The 22,809-nt window shown below is 51.0% G+C and overlaps 1 protein-coding gene across 2 annotated transcripts in view; it reads right to left on the bottom strand.

Annotated features, from left to right (window-relative positions):
• ERI3 (ERI1 exoribonuclease family member 3) overlaps positions 1–22,809 on the bottom strand; it is a 118,787-nt gene that overhangs the window by 14,264 nt on the left and 81,714 nt on the right. For both annotated transcript variants that reach the window (XR_005956465.1, XM_041483546.1), the window contains exon 6: positions 21,851–21,950. Coding sequence is in view for 1 of the 2 variants with exons in the window: in XM_041483546.1 (XP_041339480.1) it covers positions 21,851–21,950 (100 nt within the window). In the remaining variant the exon portion in view is untranslated. The remainder of the gene's footprint in view (positions 1–21,850; positions 21,951–22,809) is intronic.

Raw genomic sequence — 22,809 nt, forward strand, 5'->3', positions numbered from 1 at the left:
GGCTCCCGCAGCCGCCTGTTACAAACAGTTCTAGTGGAACATTAATTATAGTAATTTAGCCGTGGAACACTAACTGCAGCCAGTGCAATAGCATTCAGTACATTAGTGGCTATAACCCACTCCTTAAAAAAGACATTTGGTTACTGACAGCTGATAAAATGAGTTGTGAAGCATAACCAAAGGGGAAAAAATAACCAGAAGTGCGCTGGGAGCGAGCTGTGGGGTGGAAAGGTGGGGGGCAGCACCCCACAGGGTACTGGGGGTCACAGGAGGTGCAGGCGGAGGGGCAGGAGGTGTCGGGGGGCCGCAAGAGGCTCCGCCGTGCCCGGCACACGGCCCGCGGGCCCGCGGGCTCCCGGTGCCTCGGGCAGGGCGAGGCGAGGCGGGGGCACGGCTGCGGCTCGGCACTATGTCAAACAGAAGGACATTTCCTTCTATCTCCCAGCCGCCGCCCCAGGGCACAATCCACCTACATTCAATCTTTACTCCACTACACATGTTTCCTTTCCAGCCTCGGATTATTTTTTATCATCAAATTACTGTGGTGATAAGATGGAGTAGATGTGATAGCGAGCAGAGCGTCTGTCCTCCCCTCTTTCCCCCGCCTCCCGCAGCTTTCCTCCTTCCTCCAGCACCCCCAGCCTCCTGCCCTGAGCAGGCAGGGTGGTATCCAAATGTCAGGGCGTGAGGAGAGACCCCCCCTGCAGCCGGATTCGTGTCTGGGACCAACCCGTGGCTGACAGTGAGTGCCTGGGGGGAGGCAGGCTGCAGGCAGCCATCAAGCTGTCTGGGAAAACTCGCGGCTGCCCTGTCGTGGTGTGGGACCCTGCCAGCAGCCAGAGCCCAGCATCTGCTCCCACTGCTCTGCTGCAGCCCCCTGACTCCCTCAGAGCAGCCAGTGCCCCAGCCTGGCACCAGAGGTGTGACGGCACGGTGACACGGGTGGGGCAGCAGGCACACGGGGAGCCCTGATGCAGGGTGGCCAGCAGAAGTACAGCCGTGCGGTACCAGCCCTGGAAGCGCTGCGAGGCCCTGCTGTGATGAATCCTCCCCTTCTCCTTGTTTACTCCAGTCTGCAACAAATGAGTCCCTGTCTGTCCACGGATAGCTCATCTGGAGGAATGCTCTTTCAGACCTCTCCCTCTAATCCCTATTAATTTAAATAATGCTTTCCCACTCTTCTCAAACTATTTATTATTTATCAGGTTTGTTTATTTGTAGCTAACAGGTAGCGCTCAGCATGCGTCCCCGGCACAGGGACAGGGGCTGTTCATCACACTGGCTCCCCTGCCATCCACCATCCGTCAATTACTCCTGCTTCCTTTAATTAGTAATGAGGACTAATATCTCTGCCTGGGATGGTGGCTGAAGCGGAACTTCCTCCGGTGGCATCTGAGCAGCACAAGGGAGGGGATGAAAAATAAATAACTGTGCCAAGCTGTGGCTGCTGCTCCAAACCGAGCAGGGGTGCTCATCAAACCCACACACCCCTTCACAGAGAGGTCTGGTTCCTTGTACACCAGAGGCTCCTACCCAGCAGGGCAGGGGAGGTGATGCCTGCCAGGTGCCAATCCATGGGTGCCCTTTCCTGCACAGCAGGGCGACCCCAGACCACGAGGGAGCCCCTGCTGAGTCCCAGATGCTGAACTCCGCACGGGTATCAGCACGGGGAAGCCTAAATTAAATGTCTATTAGAGCCTCTGGCCTTGTCTGGCAGGCCCGGGGAGCTCTGTATCAGAACATGCCATCCAGAGGCAGCCTAATAGCGAAGGCAGCACATGATATAAATGGAGCCCCTTTGATTTATTGACTGGGAGAAGTTTTTACACGATAGCCCATTAAGACGGACGGCTCTGTTTACAGCCAGGCCATCTAGCTATAGGGACCCTGCACTGGATGGTGTGTTTTGCTATTGCTCTTCAGGCAGACATCTCATTAAGGGGAACAGCATATGGAGCTCTTTGGATCTATACTTCACGAGTCCTGAGGGAGGCTTTTACCATTTTTAATAAGCGGGCAAGGTTAGCAAACCTGCAACGCAGTGACCTCCCCTCCCTGTGCGATGGATCTCCCTGAAACACAGAGAGCTGGACTCACCGGGTGCATGTGGGACTCCATAAATCACCTCCCCACTGCTGGCCAGGGAAACCAGCTGGGGGGAATGGCAATGGGAGTATGGAGAAGGCAACACCACAGCCAAAACGGGATGGCAGCCATGCATGGCTCAGCCAAACACACTGGGGGCAGGCAGCTTGGTGGACAGTGGTGTGGAGTGTGCACCTGCCCACCATGCTGGTCAGGTGATGGGCATCACGTGGGCGACTCAGCTGGCAAAGGTGCTTTAAGGAGAGAGTGTTAACTTGATAGCCCACAGTGAAGGAAACAAAACCCCCAGCTGGATGCTGAGGGGGGATTATTCCATATTCAGTAACATGACTGTTCAGGAGAACAAGTAATCTCTGACAAAGACCTCTGGCTCTTCTCCGATCTGATAAAGCCTTGCAGCCTACAGGCAAGCTGGTCCCTGCAGGGACTGCCACGGATGAGTGCCATGGGCTGGAGCTGCTAAGGCAGGAGGAAGATTGGGAAGGCAGGCATGTGGGGCGAGCCACCATGGAACATGGTGGACATGCTGCAAACAGCTCACCCAGAACACTTTTCCAAAGCAGAAAGGCTTGTGCAAGGTTTGGGTGTTACTGCTTAGGCACCTCTTATACCCCCAGGCACAGTGGCACAGACACATGGCCTCAAGGCAGTGGTGACACAAGCTAATATCAGAGCTCCCACCATATCCTCCTGGCCTGGGTATACAGCTGTGTGCCCACTCACTCCCCAACAACAGCTATCTGGCTCTTGCCCATCAGCCAGACCTCAAACCCCTGTTTTCCACTCGTGTAGTAGCAGCTGAGCACTGTAATCATCACCAATCACTGGCATTTAACTTAGACATGCTAAATTCACACCAGAGAAAAACTATCAGAAAAGCAGGGAACTGAGGATGTGACTATTTCCTTTTGAGAAGTCTGCTTAACTCTGGCTGGGAAAGAAGGAAGGCAAAGAAGGACACACAGACAGACACGGTGGCATATTTGGGCTGCTTTCCAGCCGTTCTCTCACAAACAGTCTGAGCATCTTTGAAATGAAATTTTGTAGGCGATTAGCTCACAATGTGAACTTAATTGCTTTTGGTATTTAAAAAAACCCATTAAATTAAATGGCCGAGATATTGAGGCTTAAGCAATGGCTGCTTCTAATGCTCAGTAAGTACCAGCCTCATTACGGGGACGCCACATCCAGCGGCACAATGCGCAGACCCGTGTGATGTGACCGCTGCGGATCAAACTCCCTGCTCACACTCTGTGGGCGAGAGGATCTTCAACAGCAATCAGAGGATGGCTCAGAGAAAGGCTGGCATGGAGCAGGCAGCATGCCAAGCTCCAGGTTCACCAAACCTTCCTTGCTGGACAAGACAAGCCAGACCTTGTCTGAAAGCCAAGGGAGTATCAGCCTCCTTCAGCTTGACAAGAGGAGCAGCTGGAGTGGCACAGTGCCCCACTGCAGGACATGTGAGTCCTGCTCTTCAGGACATGAAGGTGATCTCCACCAACCCACTTTGACTGCTGTTCCTTGGGGATCCCACAGCGCTTGCACTGCTCACACTCGGAGCGCGGCGGATGCACGGCTCCCACGGGCGACTACGCAGTGATGGGAGCTTGGTTGGTACCATTTATCCCCACAGACAGCCCCTAAGCTGGTACCTTGCACCTCTTTACATCAGTGTTGTGCAAAGGAGCTCTCCTTCACCACAGGACTGGCAGCACTGCCCTGCTTTGCATTTAGTGCCACAACACAGCAGTGCTTTCACCTTACTTTACTTGTTTGTTTAAATTATTTACACTCCTTAGATGCAAGATTGCTCTCCAAAAGGAGCATCCTTTGGCTGCTGCAGCTTTAAAATGACTTGCATCCATCACTCAATCGCTTTCAGGTCAAACACACGCTCCTGACTTAATGACCACATTTCCGCAGCAACAAATCTGTCACTGCTGTTTGTTTAAAGCCAACAATCTGTAGGAGTACTGTGTGCAAGGATTGAATTAACTCAGCATCCGAATGACTGTGGTGCCAGACCATTCAAATTGCACCTTTCCTGAGATCTTCCACCAATGTTAATTAACGTTCCTTGGGTAATGTGCAACATGCTGCATAGGGTTGCTGGAGAGAGCAAAGCCTGACCCCTGTAGACCTAGAGACATGGGAGCTGTGTTCCTGGCTGCCCCGACCCCAGGAGCACATGGGGGATGTGTGTTGGGAACAAGGAAGGGCTGGTGGATTCCCCTTGCTCTGATGTGACCTACAGTGATTTTCCCCAAAATTTAGTGATTCAGCTGAGGCATTCCATGCTGGATGTTCAACTCACACCGAATTATTTTCCCAGGAAATTCCAGCCTGAACCATGAATACATTGCCATCAACAAGAATGACAAGAATCTCACTATTTCCCTTAAATTCCAGTTACTTGCCAGTGCAAAGTTTTTTTATATTTGCCATGATGTTTCAGAACAAAGCCTTGATGTCTGTTGGGAAGGTGATTTTGGGAACCCAGAATGTTTTGCATTTCCCATCAGAATCAAGCCAACTTTGGGCAAAGACAGCTGTGTGTGGCGGCCCTGGGCAGCTGCACGTGCACTGACATTCATCCCTGGCCCTGCTGGCCCCTGCTTCCAGCTGCTGCAACTCCCCTGGCACCCACTCTACACACCTGCGTGGGAAGTGGGGACCCAGCTTTCCGGGTGCTCGATGACTTCCCCAGGAAGTGCGAGGGAGGAAACTGTTTCATTGAAACACTTGCACCAACAAGAGCTGGAGTCAAGGCACAGACAAGCAGGAGGAAACAGTGATGGGGAGCTAGTGGGGCTGGTGGTGGGAGCAGCTGAGATGATAGCAGGACATGGGGGAAGGGACTGGGACAAGGAAACAACGACAAAGAGCTGGTATGTGGATGGAGAGGCAGATTGAGCTTGGCAAGATGTGCACAGAAGGAAGGAAGGAGTGGGATTCAATCCAACATGAAACCATCTAGGTATCTTGCTACCATCCACAGCCTCCAGCTACTCCAGCCCTTGCCCACCAGCAAGTCCTTGGCACAAAGTCCCCATCCCAAGTCCCTGGCCATGCTCCCTGTTTTGTCTGGGACATTCACATCTCCATGGACCAGAACCGGGGTCCAATGAGGGGTCCTCACCTGGAGAGCTGGAGCCCTCCCCCAGCCTCCACCTGTCTTGCTGCAGTTAATTGGGCCACTGCTCTAATCTCTACCTGCCATTGATTTAAATTCAGCTCCAATTTTCTTCTTTGACCTTCTCTCCTCCAGACCCTGCTCGCAAACAGAACACAAATCCTCAAACATTCTCTTCATTTTTCCCTGCAATATTCCAGCATGCCCCAGTGCCAGGGTGGGGAAGGCGATAACCGGTGCCTGTTTGAGCCTAGACACTCATACTCAGGGATGGGCACACAGCTGCCTGCAGAGACCTTCCCCAGGGCACACTCACCCCAGCTCCAGCATGGAAATGGAAGTGGTGATGCTCTGATATCATCCAAAGGGCAAGAGAAAAGCATGATAAGGGGACTTCCAGATGGTTTCCTAGAAAGGACAGCTGCCTTTTTTCTAGGAGCTTGTGAATCCAAGAAGGGCATGTGGGAGTGCTCCTGACTGTGCCCGGGTCTCAGCTGCTGGTTTTGCATCCAGCACCCATGCAGCTGGGGGGATCTTTGCTCACCTGAAAACTGATCTTTGTGCTGAGCCCCAGCCCTCTGTGGTCTGGGATGCTGCAAAGGCTAGCGTAAGGAGATGAGCGAGCCATGGGAAGATCTCTCCTCTGCTGTGTCTCTGGAGCCATGGATCAGGCATAGACACCAGGAGCACCAGCTCCCAGCTCTGTTATGCCCCTGGTGCTCTGTGCCGTGATCTGGAAGGGTAGCCAGCCACTCAGAAGCAGTTAAAATCATATTACAGTGTGCTGGTGCAGACAAGCAGGGGAGGTGAGGGTCCAAGACAGTGCCTTGGAGATGTCCCTCACAGAGAGACACTGCCAGCACCATGAGGAATGGGGGAGGACCTGCCAGGGGGTTCAAGATGGGAAAAGCATCATCCCTTAACACCCACACCTTCCTGGCCCCAAAATGGGTGGAAAACCTCTGCCAAGGCTCCTTTCTCAAAAAATCCTAGATGCCAAATTTCAGAGCTCCTGGGGTCCTTCTTTTCCTGGCAACAATTCACTATGTAAAGAGGCTGGATATTTATAATTATGCTCAAAGTGGCCACTTTGAAAATCTATATATCTCTAGGCACCCTGTACATCATAATGTCAAGTCTGTGAATGGAGGCATCCATCAGAGGCCTCACATCACAGACCTCGGAGCTGTGATAAACACTTGGGAAATGCTCACTGAACCCCATGTCCCATTGCTGCCTTCTGGGCAAGAGACTTGGTCTTTGGGAGGTGCCTCCATGGTGACTCCTCCAGGAGGGATGCCACTGGGTGTTCCTGAGTCACTGCTCCCAGATGGGGATGGGAGCAAGGTCTTAGTTCCTCCAACCCAAAACCTTTTCTTCTGACCCTTTGTGTCCTCCAGGAAGGGGGGCTTTCCTTCAGGTGGGACCACCCAAGCCATCACCCCATTTCCACACTGTGGGCACGCTGTCTGCAAAAGGGCAGCTTTCAACTCTCTGTCTGGGAAAGCCCCAGTGCTGGGAGGGTGGTGAGCTACAGGAATAAGGTACACCCTTCAAATGCCAGCTCCACTCTCAGTCCTCAGATCCCTACCTCTTGGCCCCATCAACCCCAGGATTTCCTAAGTCTGACTGACAAAGACTAGGTCAGTGACAAATGCAGGGCTCAGTCCCCATTCTCAGCAGGGAAAACAATGCCGGGAGCTCAGCTCTCTTCACCAGCGAGATGCCTGCTGGAGAACAGGAATGCCCCTCTCTGCTGACAGCGTGTGAGAGGACGCACAGCCTTTGCTGACGCTTTGCCCAGGCTGTTTTTAAAAATTTATTACTCTGTTGCAACATGAAAAATAAGACAGAGAAGTAATCATTAGTATAACTATAACTCCCCGTGCAATAGTCCCACTTGTAAATTGAGATTTATGATTGCAGCTGCCGATATTTTAGAGGCCGGAGCAGGCAGCGGTGGCAGTACAGCCCAGCTACGCGCTGCCCCGCCGCAGTTACAGTTTATCACAATCTGCAGAGATTATTGCAATGAATAATACACAACAGGCTGGCAGTGAAGAACTATTCCCGATCAAACGCTTCTGTAAACAACTGAATAAATAATATTGCTCAGCCCCTCTTTAGAGCCCTCGGAGGCCCAGGGAAATCTCTCATTACTCAGCAAGAGAGGCAGCAGGGGGCTTGGAGATGCCACGAGGAAGGGATGCAATGACTCTGGGCAGGCACTGGACATGCCAGCTGTGGGCACTTGTCAAGCAGACAACTTACTCTCTCATTTTCTGTCAGACAAGGAGACTGAGACACTGAAAAGACCTGCTCATGGTCTCATGGTTTCACATGCAGCCATGAATAACTTCTTTGGACAGACTAACGCATGCAAGCTCAGAGAGGTATTGCTGTCCTCTCTTCTGCTTGGCAAGGCTTTTGCTCACTTCTGATATTGAGTTGGCAGCAGGTAAAGAGCAGGTTGTGGGGCAGCCTGGCCCGCAGGCAGCTGAACCCCATCCTCAGCAGGGATGGGACATTTGGGACTGAGCCCACTGGCAGCGGGGCTCCATGTGCTCCCTGAAATGTCACTAAGTAATGCAATGTGATCAGGGTTGTGTGCCAACAGCTGCAGAAAGGGCATTTCTTACACAGCTTGAAAGGATAAAGTTCAGCCCCATGATGCCCCAGGTTCCCCCACCACAGCAAGCTCTGGCTCAGTTGCCACACTGTGCTGCCACAGGTATCAGGTCTGCAGAAACTCTCACCCAGAGGGGGAGCACGGAAGACTCATCCCTTCCCTAGCACCCATTATGCAGAGGTGCTTTTTTTACTCTCCAAATGTCTACACTCAAAATACAGTCAGCACAGGAGGAGGGACTTGAAGGGAGCTAACGAAGAGCTATAATCCTTCTTGTGCTATAAACTAGCCCTGCAGCAGCTCTCCAATGTTTCAGATCCTTCATACCATGCTTTTCACGTGGGATGGGTGCCTATGTGCCTCTGCCCAGACACCTGCAGGCAGGGAACACCCCTCTGCATCTGTGTCCTGCCTGCTCCAGAACCAGACTCTCACCTGTGTGCTCCCTACAGGCTCTACCCACAGCTAGGTCGTGGGGAAAGGCAAGAAGAGAAAAGCAGGAAAGTTTGCATCCCCGCATGCACTGCTCTACAGTGCCTGTATGCGCAGCAATCAGCTCCAATTAATCCCCCCTCAGCTTGGCCCGCCCGCTTCATTACCTCCCCTTGATGAGAACCATCAGTGGGGCCTGTAGGATTTTGCTAATTAGCCTCACTTCGTTTATCATTTCCATTTTCTCCCAGAGACGCTTGGCTTGCTGGGCGACAGCTTCATCTCCTGCTGAAACAATGCGGCCCCTTCTGTGCCTGTCTCACTTAGCGCTGTCACCGCAGCCATTATGAAATTGGGGTTTCATTTACACACTAATTAAACATTACAGCTTGTTCACAATTACAACATGGGGATGAGGAGGTAACTAATTACTTAAGAAATGAGCTAACATTTATCTCTGATTCTTCCCCCCCAGCCCACCGCCCTCCTCTCCAATCAAGATTAGAAATTGTTGTTGGATGGCGACAGCCCAGCAGGCCCCTGCCCGTCTCTGCGTGTGCCTCGTCCCTTTTAGGGGGCTGTACTGAGACCCTGGCCCGGGGACAATCCATCAACCCCTAATTGCAGCTGGGATTACGGGGGGCTGTGACAGTGGTGTGTGGCACTGTGCCAAACGGGCTGCACAGGGACGAGCTGCGATGCTAGGGATGCATCTGTCCCACCTAGATCTGCCCAGCAATGAGGGGTCCCCGGGACAGCCCAGCCACAGTGTGACAGGGACTGAGGTATTCCCTGGGCATCACCTTCCAGGCTCTTGCCCGTTGGGTGAAGGCCTGGCTCTGCACAGAGGCCGGGGATGCCAACACACCCTCCACATCTCTGCTGATGGACAACTCATCCTGAAAAGACATTTTCTTCAGGGAGGAATTAACATTTAAAACTGAGAACCATTAGAGTAAATAAACCAGCCTGTCACTCAGATCAAAAGGCAATGCAAAGTGTGTGCTTGGGACAAAATGGGCCCTGGGGAGCAGGCAAGGAGAGAAAGGGGCAGGCATCCCTTCGTCTGGGGCAGGCATCCCTTCGTCCATCCTCAAGGATGGGGTGGGGTGGATGAGATGGGCAGGCCAGCACCTTGTGTTCAGCCCAGCACAGCTGGGTGCTGTCACCAAGAGTGCAACAGCCTCCTTCCATGGGCAGCACTGGGCTGCCATGTGCTGCTGCTGCAGGCCAGTAGTCCCTTTCATCCTCATCTCCCTGCAGTGCATGCAGGTGGCAGAGGCTGTGTGCAGCGACCAGAGAGCTACACACAGGACAGTGGAGATGGGTGACAGTGACCAGGATCATCTTGAGATGAATGCATGGCTGCCTGCAAGGCAGCCACCTGCTGATGGGAGACAGGCTGGAGAGGCCAGAGATGCTGCTGCAGTGCCTGAGTACTGCTACAGGCTCTGGGAAAAGGATCCACAGTATTCAACAAGAGGCTCCCCCCACAAACAGCCCTAAGCACTGGAAATGCTCTCAAAAAAACCCATCTAGTTCAGCACCAGACAATTAAGGTTCTTTTGCAACTCTTAACCCATGATTTTGAGACAAAGAATTTGGTGCTGGCATAATTTGAACTGCTAATTGCTTTCCTGATCCATAGTCAAGTGAACTGAGCAGAAGTGGACTCAGAAAATCACGTTCCCTGTCTGGGGGAAATTCAGAGCTGCTCTCCAGGGGGAAAGGGATGCGCTCTTCTTCCCTCTGAGCAGCTTAAAATATAATGATCAGGAAACAGTTAAGCAAAAGGGGGGTGAACTGGTGATTTAAAAAAGAGAAAACTCACACCACTTTATAATAATAGAAACAACTCATTCCCATAGTTTTTATCCTTCCTGTCTTTAGCCCACAAAAAAAAAAAAAAAAAAAAAAAAAAAAAAAAAAAAAAAAAAAAGAAAAAAAAAAGAAACCCTGAGCTAAACTACTGACACTGGCTGGGAGCTTAGAACTGCTGCATCAAACAGAGCCCTTGAATCTCCTGAACATAATTGTGCTGCCCTCTAACCTCAACCTTCAATCAGTGCAGTGTAACTATCTCATTTTAGCCTACAGGACACACCCCTCTGCTAACTAGCAGCCATATTCTTCTCATTAGGAGATTGCTCTGGATGGGAGCGTGGAGGCAAAGCTGGCGTTTCTCCTTTTCTCTCCTCCTCGGTCTCTCTTGGCTGTTATGTATGTACTTTCAGAGGGGGAGAGCATGAGCAGGGGGCTTTGTGGGTGCTGCAGATGACCCAGCTGCCAAGCCCTAAGACTCCTGGGCATGCACATAGAGCCAAATCAGTGGTTCTTGGCTGAAAGCACAAAGCACGGGAGAGGGGATCTGGCCCAGACACCCCCAGCACTGGGCAGTTGGCAGCTAAGGCCTGGAGTGGGCTTCCTGTGAAGGTGGTGCTGCTGTGCCCTCCTTAGGGCAAAGGGCTGGGGGTCCTGCTGTCTGCAGGCTCACCCCATCCACAGAGCCCCTGGGGAAAGGCTTCTGAGGTAGCAGTGCCAGGGCACAGGATCCCTTTCCTCTGGGGCTTGGCTGAGAGGTGGCAGCAGGCAGGGAGATGCATGCCTTGGGAAGCCAAGGCAACCAGCAGCACCACTGCCATGCCTGCTGCTGAGGTGGGCAGGAGACAAAGGGCAGCGCAGGGTTGATGCACTGCAGGAGGGTCTGTGCAGAGGAAGCCCCTCTGGCTGCATGGATGTTACCCTTGCACATCACAGGCCTGCAAGTAATTAACACTGAGGCTGATTATAGTGGGAAAAGTGACCCAGGACTACCCAGGCACTCTCCATCACTGTGGGGTTTGGATCACATCTCTGGGTAGGGGTATTCTGTGGTTAAAAATCAGCTCTGTGCCTTGGGGAGATGAGGAAGGACAGCTCTGCAGCCCACCCAGCATGACAGCCCAGCCAGCTGATTCTGCTGCATCCCTGGACCATCAACTGGCCAAAAACTCATAGGAGCTCTTCAGCACCTCCTTCATGCCATCTCTTCAGAGACCTCCAAGCACACGGGACATGTCAGACTACAGTACTGAACATGGAATTTTGGTCCCTGCAGCATGGACTAGGTACACCCACCCTTAGCAGTGACCATGACCCTCTCCTCCTGCCTCCCCTCCAGGTCCTGTACTCTCACAGCCCCATTCAGGGCCCAGGCTGGGAGAAGCTGCTTGGGCTCTGCTGTGTTAGAAGAATGCAGCTCCCGAGCTGGAGCAGGATTGCTCATGGCTCTCAGGAACAGATGGAAATACTGTCATTACAGTGCAGCCCACTGTGGGTCTCTCCTGCAGAACAAGCCAGAACTCGGGTGATTAATGGCACAGCTGGGATCAACCTGTGCAGTGGCAGCTTCACCTTTGGGAAGAGCCTCAAGCTATGGAGGATATGAGCAGATCCCCTCTGATCCCACTGCAGACCTATGAAAAGAGCAAGGCCACCCTGGGAAAGGGCAACAGTTTGGCTGGTGCAGCTCTCCCCTCTGGCCAGTCCCCTTTGCCCTGGGATTTCATAATGCTAGCAACTTGGAAGTGAGGGAATGACACTGGTTTGCATAAGGATAGGAAAAAACACAGTATTGGATAGACTCTTATGTGTCAATGCCCATCTTCCCCACCCAGCAGCATCTTCCCCATCCAGGCCTTGTCTCTAGATCCTCTGTTGAGGTAGAGCAGCTATTAAACACTCTGAGTTCGTTATCTTAAACAGGCCACTCAGGACATGGGGCCACGATCCTGAAACCAATTAATGTGATCCTTTGATATCAGGGGAGAATGAAGAGGGGACTGTCAGCACAGCGAGGCAGGAGTTACGGGTCAGAGCCTAACAGCACAGAGGTGCCCCTTAGCTCTTCACAAGAGGTGGGGGTGGAGGGCAGCTGCCAGAACTGGCTTCTGTCAGAGCCCTTCTCTGCATCCTCAACCCTGGCCTGGTGCCACTTCCCAGGCTCAGGGCAGAGCAAAGGAAAGAAACATCATGGCACTTTATGGGGGTCCAGATGCCAAAAAAGCCACTGCTGCCCTGTGCCTGGGTTAGGACTTCCAAGAGGAAAGCAGTGGTGGTACCACATCTCAGTGCTCATCCCGGCACAGCAGCACACGGCACGGAGGAGGCTCCCCTCTGCCATGGTGGGAATGGCCACGGTGCTGGTAGCGCTCAGGCTTAAGGCTCCAGGCACCCTGGAGTGCCAGGGGCAGTATCATCCTGCAGCCCCCAAAACTTTCGTCTTTCTTTCTTTCTTTCCTTGCTTAGCTGTTTTTTAAAAGCAGAAGTTATCTTAGCGAAGTCTTTTGGGGGAGGTGGAAAGAGAGTAGGAAGTCAAAGAGAATCGTCTTGCTAGTCAAAGCCTTTAACAACTATTTTTAATATCAGGCAGAGGAGCAGGATTTTGAAATGAAACAGACAGTGCCTCTTTGATGGGTGAGCTATAGATCTTGAAACAAGGTCCATTCCCTCCTCCTTCACTAACTAACAGCCATATTTCTCTCATTAAAGACAATCTGGCTGTATTTTCAAACTTCTTAACAAGGCGATCACCGTAATTTGAGATTTCTATTATCCATGCTCCTATTACAACAGTCTTTTAAGCAGCCAGCTTTTTTTTTTTTTTTTGCTTTCTTTCTCTGACTTTGTCTCTCCCCTCAAACTGCCATTAGTGGTAATGACGTGCAGGAAACGAGCGCCAAGAACCACCTTTTTTTCCCCCCTTCTTTTTGGTACTAGGTTGCATGGGGGGAGCAATAAGGAATAAAATAAAACGCAAAATGAAGTTTGGTTATCTCTTATCTGGAGTTTGGCTTTTAATCCACCCAGGAGTGCAAAGGAAGCCAATACAGTACCTTATCTCCCCTGTTGATCATGGACCCCCTATCCAAAGACCCCCATGTCTCTCCCCTTCCCAAAGGTGCCTGGTCCTGGCCCCCTCCCTGCCCCATTAGTCCTTTACTGGGCTCTGCCAGATGGATGCAATTTGCATAATATCACCAGTGGAGGCTGGCAGATCAACTGGGGTCAGGCTCTGACATCTCCAGCACAGTCTATCTCCAAGTGCTAATTTGGACTGCATTGATCTCTCTTTCTGATTTCTTTGTCATTTACGTCTGCCACGGTTTGACAGGAGATACAGAGACAGACAAGAAGGGAAAAGAAGGAGGGGGGGAAGAAGAGAAGAGAAACAAAGATTGTAGTTACAGATGTCTTTAAGCGAAAAAACAGATTAATCCAAGGACTCCTCTGAGGGTCGCAGCTTTGAAACATCCTAATTATCCTATTCTTATGAATTCCTGTACAGACTTCCAGGGGGGTCTTATCAGGGAACTCAGGGGAATGAAAACTTGTTAAATTGCAGTGGAGTCTCTCTGGCTGACTGCTACCCCCTGCCCTCCTGCACCTTGCAATCGGTTCTCATTAGGTGAAGCGGGGCAGCTCTAAACCTGGCATCCCTTGCTGACACAGCCTTCCCTCTGCACCTCTGCCATCACTCTCCTTAAAGGCAGGTCCTTACTAAAACTTGGGCAGGAGTCTCTCCTCCTAGCAATGGCAGACCACAGTGCTCACCAGCCCTGTGCATTCTAGGGAGGACAGAGAGGGGAAAACTTAGGTGCCCGAACTCTGGAGACAAGGGCTAACCTGAGAGGGACAACAGCATGCCTGGGATCCCCCTGGATGCAGTCATGTAAAGGCAGATTTGGGGACACTTCTATTGCAGGACAGTAGGACATTAAAGACACTTTCCACCAAAGTCCAGTGCGGAGCAGGGCAGGCAATCCGTGCCCTTAACTGAGATGTTTATGTTCATTAACAGGAAACTCTTCCCCTCCTCACAGGTAAGGGAAGACACGCCACCATTTAGCCTCATCTGGGATATATTGCAGAGACACCAAGGCACCAAAAGAATCTACAGGAAATCAAAATGTCACTCGGTGTTTTACGTTGCTACTTTCTACAGAAGGAGCTCTGTAGAAAGTTAATGATCTTCCAAGGCTTCTCACCTAACACATCTCACTGTGTCAGAGGGTGCATCACGGTGCTTGGGAAGTGCTGTCTGTTACAGGGGCAGGAGAACAAATGCCAGCAAAGATGTTCTACCTGCCCAGCACAATATTGGACACGGCTTGGACAGTGCAAGGGTCGTTCCAGTAGAGTGTGAGGGGGATATTTTGCAAGGCTCAGGCACAGACAACTAAAAAGACTGGACAAATAGCCAGGAGTGTATGGATACAAGGCAGTGCAAGGGTCACTACAGCACAGATCAATTCAGGTCTGCACACTCCTGGTTTTGGGACTGGCTGATCACTAAAACAGAGCAGACATAATGCAAATATAATACAAACCAATCAGCCTCTCCTGGTGCTCCCACTACAACCGTTGAGAGTGATATGAAAAATATATTTGAAAGGTTTCTCATCTATCACTGGGGACAGAAACTGGGCCAGGTGTTGGGCTGAGGATCACAACTGGCTTGGGTGAAGGGAGAAAGGGAAGGACAGCAAGCCTTGGGAGACAGTCCCCACCACTACTCCTAAAACCAGAAGCCAGAGGAAGAGGGTAGAGCCACTGCTGTGCCAAAGGGCAGTTCTGAGATGATGGCAATGCCGTCCTGCTGGGGATCAGCCAGATCTGAGGCTTGAGACAGACTTGCCCCGGTTTGCAGCTGGGCCTCCCAGGCACTGCAGCACAGCAAACAATCCAGAAATCCCTCTTAAATCTTCAGTCTAACACTGGTGCTGCAAACAACTGCTTCCAGCCAGAAGAGAGGGACTCGAGCATACCTTCCACACATCACCAGGGAGCAGCCACTGCCACTGCCTGCCTGGGGGCTGGGAGAAGCACATGGAAGCACCCTGACTTTTCTCAGGCAGTTTAAGTCCCTGAAGCCATCACACTCCCTCCAAAGGCTGCTCTCTGGGGACCTCGAGCCCTCAGCCAAGGGCAAGGTGTGACAAACCCATCACACCCCTGTCAGGCAGTCAGGGGTCAGATGGGCACACGACCAACTTTTGGCAGGGTAGGATGGAGGGGTGAGTGCAGTCAACACAAACACTCAATCATCCTTCCTTTCTTTCTTCTGTGCCTCCTTTGTTAACTGCAGGAAACAGCTGAAAGACCTTGAGTTTCCCATTGTAGCATGTATGGGAACAGAGCCGCAGTGATCAGAACATACCCCCTGCTGCTCCAGGGGAAAAAGGGAGAGCAGAATCCTTTCTAAAAAGGGTTTACGATTAGAAGAGTGTTCTGTCACTCTGGCGCGCAGTAATCCACTGCGCCACCAAGTCCCTTCAGAGAGATGTCGAAAACTTAAATGACTGAAAGCAAAAGAGCCCCGGCTCAGGTTCCCAGGCAGCCAGACATCCTAATTATCTTTAGATCCACTCCCACATGGAGGGGAGAGAGCACACAAGAGTAAAAAAAAAAAAAAAAAAAAAAAAAAGGGGAAAGAAAAAAAAAAAAAAAGGGAAAAAAAAAAAAAGACTGTCACATTGCTTTTTTCTTTTTTTAAAAGCTTGTCTCTGCTCACTGCTTTTCCAGCTGTGACACCTCTCACGGTAGTTAATTAGAATCATGTCACCGCGTTAATGTGCTCTGACTGGACTCTGACAGTTGCTTGTCCTCTAACCAGCTGCCCCGGCCAGCCCTCCCTCCCCGCCGCTCCGCAGGGATTTGGGGCCCGGCGCTTGCAGCGGGACTCTCACCACGGGGCAGCCGTGCTGTCCCTGTGCCCATGGCCCAGTGGGTACCCCGCAGTGGCTGTGCTGGTCCCTGCCCCCTGCCCGGGTGCCAGGACACGCCGCCTGGCTGCGACACCCGGCACGCAGCCGCTCCACCTGTTCTGGATCTGCCTGACCTTTATGAGCGCTAATTTAAAATGACGCTGCTCATTTGGTGACATTTCTGTTGATTTTTACTTAAGTCTCTTTTAATTATTTAATTCAGAGTCCTTCCCCTTCTGCCTTGAGCAGGGGCCACTGTGTGCAGGGCAGTGCCCCATTCCACAGGAGTGAGCCCCGTTCTCAGCTCTCCCTCTCAGGATCCCTCAGCAGAAGGATGGTGCTGTGCAAGTGTCACCTCCGCTGAGAAGTGAAGAGCTCAAAAAGAATGGAGTATGTCTGCTCTGGGGGAGCACAAGGATGGACCAGGATGGTGGGACTGGCTCTGTCACATAGGGTGGGATGAAAAATAGTCAAAAACATGAAAGGAAGTTTCACAAAATGCTGTCCACCTCCTTGTTCCCCCTGCCCTGATGCAGGGGAGGCAGGTGGGCACCAAGGATGACCGAGGATTCCACAGATGCTGGGAGAGGCAGGAAAGACAGGAAAGGAAAACAGGGAAGAGCGAGAGCAGGCAGAAATAAGGCCAGCAAGCTGCCAGGACCACACACCTCCAGCACCTTGAGGGGTGAGGCACAGCCTCATCCGCCCCCGCCAAGCTCCAGCGGGGAGAGCTGGCACTCACAGCCCAAGGCCATTGCGGTGGGTGGCCTGTGAGCTGCCACCGCACTTGGCAAGGTGGCCCTCGCCACCCTCTCCTGCAGAGTCGGCGCGGGGAGCAGCCCAGCTCCACCGAGACAGAGCGGAGGAGAGAGGGATGGCTGCGCCGGGCAGGAGGCACCCTGGCAGGCGCTGCCCCGGCTCCCCGTGGCGCTGGCAGCTCGAGGTAGTTAATTAGAATCGTGTCACTAAGTAAATGCGCTCTGACTGGACTCTGACAGATGCTCACCTATGACATTGGGGGCCAGGAGACAATCCACATCAAACTACTGCAGTGTGACCCTTTTAACACAAAGAGTAAACTCACTGCACATCGAGTTGAAGCTCATTAAAACTGTCTACTCTGCGAGCATCCCATTAACCTCACTGTTAAAAACACGCAATTCCTCTTCTTCTTTCCGAGGCCTAATTAATGCTCTGGATCAGGAACAATATCACACCCTAACCTTCCGAGATTTCCAATCAGTAAATGAAAAGAGAGAGACGGAGTCAGGAAGGCACGGTGGCTTGCTGGGTCGCTCACCGCATGGGCTGCTGACCTGCCCAGGCAGGTGGGGCTGTTCTGTTTGGCACAGGCAGAGATCCCCCCACACAGGGAGCACGGCACCACCCCGGCAAGGGAGCTGTGGAACAGGGAAGATCTGTGCAAAGGCTCAGAGCTCACAGGGTTATGACAGCTGATGTGAAACAGCCCAGTGAGGGCACCATGTCAAGATGGGTGCTACTATGGGACCAGATCTCCTGGTCACCTGGGATGGGTACTGAGGGTTCACTAGCAAGAGATACAGCAACCTAGAAAAAGAAAAACAAAAACCAAACAAACCCCAAACCAGACATTTACATCTAAATCTAAAATCACAATAATGTATGTGCTAAAACCTAAACTTTAAAGATTCAATTACATTCAATTAGATTCAAAAAAGATCAGTAGCAAGGAGTAATGTCATGTTTTAAAGACAGTCAATGCACTGGAGAGGGAAGCAGAGCTGACAAATGAGAAAAATACTTTACCAGTAGGAGCTGCTACTTTTGCAGTTTTGGAAATTTTTTGCTGGTTTTGGTGTATTTTCAATTCAAGAACTGGCTAGTTCAGAGCTGAGAAACAACAAAGGATTGAAAATAAAAAAGGTTTGTCTTTTATCTTTCCATAATCACTGAAGACAACCAAACCAATCAACTAAGGTAAGAGAGGATGAGATGTAGTCATTCTAATACCTTGAAAGGCTGGTTTCCAGAAACACTCCTCCAGGTCACTGATCATTTATTTCTTGCTTTGGTTTCATGTACCAGGGCTTTTCTTTACCTAAAAAGTATTCTGAAATTTACATTTCTTTCTGTAGTGAATATTTGCAAGGGAAAGATGATTTTCCTAATAAAATCAATTCAAACTACCACTGAAGTACTTAAGCATGGCATTACAGTTTTCATCCAAAAGAGCAATCATGAGTAATAATTTAATCACCAACTCTTCAAGAACAAACAGTAATTCACCGTTTTTCTAATGTAAAAAATATTTAAAAACTAAGACTGAAGGCATATTATGTTACATAATCAATCAAAATAAATGTAGCAAAAATAGAGTATTGGATGAGTAAAAGAATAACCAGATTTAACAACTGGGCAGTACTAAGGAAAGCTGCACTTGGTTTGATAGGTGCTGTTCAGTAAAATTTGACCTTTTTTCAGGGAAACATGTTTTAAAAAAAGCAAAACCAGAAGAGAATCAATTTCTGAATGCAGGTGATCTGCTGTCTGATTTAAATCACAACTAAAACCTGAAATTTTAATCCTTCTGATTTGTATGGGTCTCTGACTCTCATCAGAGAGACCCCAACACAGGTACCCAGCTCCACTGGTGTGGAGGCTGTGAATGCTGGTCTTTGCATGCCAAGACTCCCATTAAAAGCTGCAGCTTGTTTTTGGCAAGCACTGCCTCAAACACATGTGTTAAGAATGGTAGTGTCCCCATATATGTAAGACTGAGTAACTTCTTGGCAAGACTTAACTTCATTTTGCTGAGGGCCAAGAAAATAGCAGACAAAGAGAAGTTCCTCACCCCAAGATTCTACAGCCCACGCTGGAGCTGACACATATCTAGCCTGTCTTAGAAAAGAGATGGAAATTGCATAAAAATATCCTCTCTAGTCTCCAGGGACACATTCAGCCCAGAAGGAATCCTTACGGCTGAAACATCAATGTGAGAAAGGGCATGAAAGAATAGGCTTCATACCCCTTCTGCTCCTTTCTGATCTCCCAAGGAATTCCTGCATCCTCACCCTCTGGAGCAGGACTTTTCTATCTCCTTATCCTGAAATATTTACATTTCCCCCCTTCCTTTGCCTTTTCCCTCTCAAGAACACAATGGCACCAGACCTGCACCCACCCCCACCCAAGACAGCTGTATTTGCAGTGTATGCAGATATATTTTGGTGTTTTTGGGAACACAAATTACTCTTCTAACCCCTCAATAAGCTTTGCAGCTCACTTGCTCATTAATGGAACCCAGACAAAAGCTAGAAGATGAGCTCTGTGCAGCAGCTTGCTGTATGTGCAGCTGTGTGTTCCAGGGGATGTAGGGAGACTCCACTGTGCTCCAGCACGAGCCCATCCTGCCTGTATCCACTGGATGCTAAAGGTGCTTCCCATCCAGAATCTGGCCTTCAGGGCCCTGCAGGGTGTCAAGCACCCTGAACTCTGCAGATATTGAACACGATGAAGGAAAGGAGATGAAGCATAGAGCAGGACTGGTCCCAGAGCATGTCAAGTGCAAGGATTTGGAACAGATACCTGCTGAGACAGTGAAACAGAGAGTGATTTGAAAACAAAGCAATACAGAATCCATCAGGCAAGATGGCAAAATTCCTTGCAAATTGTTTGCAAAAACAAGTGGCTATCCACTACAATTTTTCTGTCAGATTTGAAGGGAAACATCCGTGTTGTGCATTCCTGCGTAAGCACGCTGAGGCTCCCCAGACTGCCAGGAAAGGAGCTGCACAGACACTCTTACACTGCATGCTACCTGTGAAACTGCTGAGACTGGCTATCAACACTCCTTGCTGCTCCCTTCTCAGTCCTCTTTGGTTTGCAGATTTTTGGCCATCAGTGACCCACGAGGGCCATGAAAATCAGAGGCTGACCCCCCGCTTAGATGACCCAGGAAGCCTCCTCTCAGCTCCCTAATACTCTCTCAACACGGCTGTACTCCAGGGCTGAGCCTAAAGAGAAGGAAGGCTCTAGATGGCATGGGACCATCCCCAGATCCACAGCCAGCAAGAGGCTGGCAGTCCTTTATTCAGCTGAGAAGTAGGGCTGTGTTGGGATCAAGGCTCCTTACAGTCAGAGAGGGAAAGGAAGGGCAGCCCTAAGCAGGGAAAGGGAGGCATGGCTCCTCCCAACCCTGATGCACGGGCAATCAAAAGCATGAAGAAGAGAGAGGTAAGGGAAAGGCTGGTACATTGGGATGGAGCGCTGCAAGAAGGGAGCTTGGGTGCTGGGCCTCGCTGGCTCACCCTGTACTGGCAGAACTCCTCCACAGAGGGAGTTTGGCAAAACTCTCCTAAAGGACTGGAATGGGGAGAGACATGAACAGCAAATCCCTGTACTCTGTCAGGCAGAGGTATGTACTCTGTCATACCTGTGCAAGACAACAATACTGAGATAAAGGGGCAGAAATCAACAGCAGTCAGATGATACTCCAGAGAATGGGGACACTTTGTTGGAGTAAGGGATGACAGCAACAAGAGAGCTCATCACACAAATAAAATGAGGAATGATGAGGCAGAAACCAACTCTGCATCTACTCGGAAACCCCAGAAAAAGCCCAAGTCCCCAGAGCAGGACATGCACACACAACTCCTGCAGTTCCTGCTCCCTCCCCATGATCCTCCCAACATGGCACACAATCCAGGCAAATCTGCTCCCAGGCAGGGAAGCAAATTTTAATGCTACCTCTGTCAATAATGCAACCAGATCCATAGTTCAAAAGGACCCTGCTAATTAAAAGCTGGTGAGCTTTAAATAATTCATCTCCTTAACTTGGATTGATTGGAGAGTTTAATGGTTAGAGTCTTGAAACAATATTAAACAGCCTCTTCAAGGCCCAGGTAGCCAGTGACTTTTCCAAGTAAATCTTACCTCCTTGCAAACTTTAATGCTCAAAAGTCACTGTGGATGAAGGCTGGGAGGCAGAGAAAATATCTCACCACTGGTCTCCAAGAGGTGATCTACTGCTCCACAGAGAAACAAGACAGACAAGAGTGATGCAGCCCTGAGTCACAGCTCTGTCTATAGCCCAGTAAATCTGAGTTCCTGCCTGTACCACAGCCTGCTACTCTACCAGCTCTGCATCCCCACTGTTAAGCAGCAGGCAGATATACGGCCTTAGTGTCCTGGGCCAGGTCTCCCTCATATCACTTTGATCCCTGGTGCAGAGGAGTTGGGGGATACATGGAACTCTGCCACTGTTTATCTCAGAGCACTGTTGATCACTTTATCTTGAAGCACGCTGCAGGACAACAAAACTCATCATATGTGTTAACAAACAGGATGATGATTCAGTTCTCCAGCTGGGATCACGCCTCTTCAGTCTGCAATGTGTTTCCAGCCAGTTCCCAAGCCAGGCAGCACAGCCTCCTTTCCAAGGACTGCAGCATCCAGAGCAACTGGATGACTGGTCCAACAGGGAGAGCATCCCACCCAGCCTGGGGACCCTTCTGCTGTGCTCCAGGCATCTACTGCTGACCACATCCAACCTTAACCCAAGCACTGCTAGAGCAGTCTAGGAGGGAAGCAGCTCCCCAGCCAGAGGGACAGGCAGGTATGTCTGGCACACTGGCACATGCAAGGGACAGAGAAGTATGTGTCCATTCTGCCCTGACACATCTTCATCCTTCCACCAGCTGAGGACTCTTCAGCCCTTTGGCTTGTTCTCAGCACCCCAGATGGACAATGTCTTAGAGCTGAGGCACGTCCCACACACTCGGAGCGGCAGCTGTGGAGATGGAAATGGCACGGGGCAGCATCACTCACCTATCCCGCTGTGAGGCCTCCCTATGTGCTGTAGGTTCAGTCCTTTGTTCATGTCTAAGAGCCCGTTCTTTGGCCAACTCCCCATGGCAAAGCTGTACGCCTGGAAGAGAGAAGCAGAGGGTCAGACACAGCCCATGTGCAGGCATGATCTGTACTTGCCCAGGTCTTACTGCTCCTGGGGCTGGAGTGGCTCTGTGTTCAGGGGCTGGTGTGTGTCTGTGCTCACCGTGTTCTTTGTGGACCTGTACATCAGCCTTGCAGCTGCTCTTCTGGAATTACCCACACAAAGTGCTCTCACCCTGCCCTGTCCCACCTGATTCTCCTTAGAGGTGTTCAGAACCTCTGGTGGTGTCCTGTACACATGAAAACCCTGTGACAGAGGGGTTTGCATCACTCAAGACCACCTTTGCCATGCTGTAGGGGGCAAGCCAGGGGCTATAAGCTCATCCCCTATGTCCCTTAGTTGCTCCAAAAACATCCATCCACTCCTGCTTTAACAGGGTCACCAACAGGGGTCAGGGGGTTTGGAAAGGGGTGTTCATTCCCAGGCTGGCCTGGCCAGCAAGCCCTTTCTTTTCTGGCAAGCACAGCCCTCCCTGCTCCCTCTCCTTTCCACCCCCAAGCCCCAGTTGCCTTGGTTCCCTCCATCACTGGGACAAATCCTACTGGGAGCCAGCACTGCTCAGCCCACTGCACAGAGCCTGCAGCCTGGCCAGAGGGAGCCTGTTTCATACCCATGGCATCCCCTGGCAGGGTTTCCAGAAGGAGCCAAGCAGCTGGAAGCATAAGCAGCACAAAAACCCACTGGACAAGGCAAACATAAAAGCAGCCGGGCCTCCATGTCACACGCACGGCTGTAATTACAGCCTGACAGCCACGTATCTTCTTCATCTTGAGGAATTAAGCTCAGAACGCATTGTGAGCGGTAAGAAGGGTGCGTGGGCTTAGCGTCGCTCACG

This window comes from Pyrgilauda ruficollis, unplaced genomic scaffold (genome assembly GCF_017590135.1).
Source record: "Pyrgilauda ruficollis isolate IOZ18807 unplaced genomic scaffold, ASM1759013v1 scaffold6, whole genome shotgun sequence".
Taxonomy (NCBI): Eukaryota; Metazoa; Chordata; class Aves; order Passeriformes; family Passeridae; genus Pyrgilauda; species Pyrgilauda ruficollis.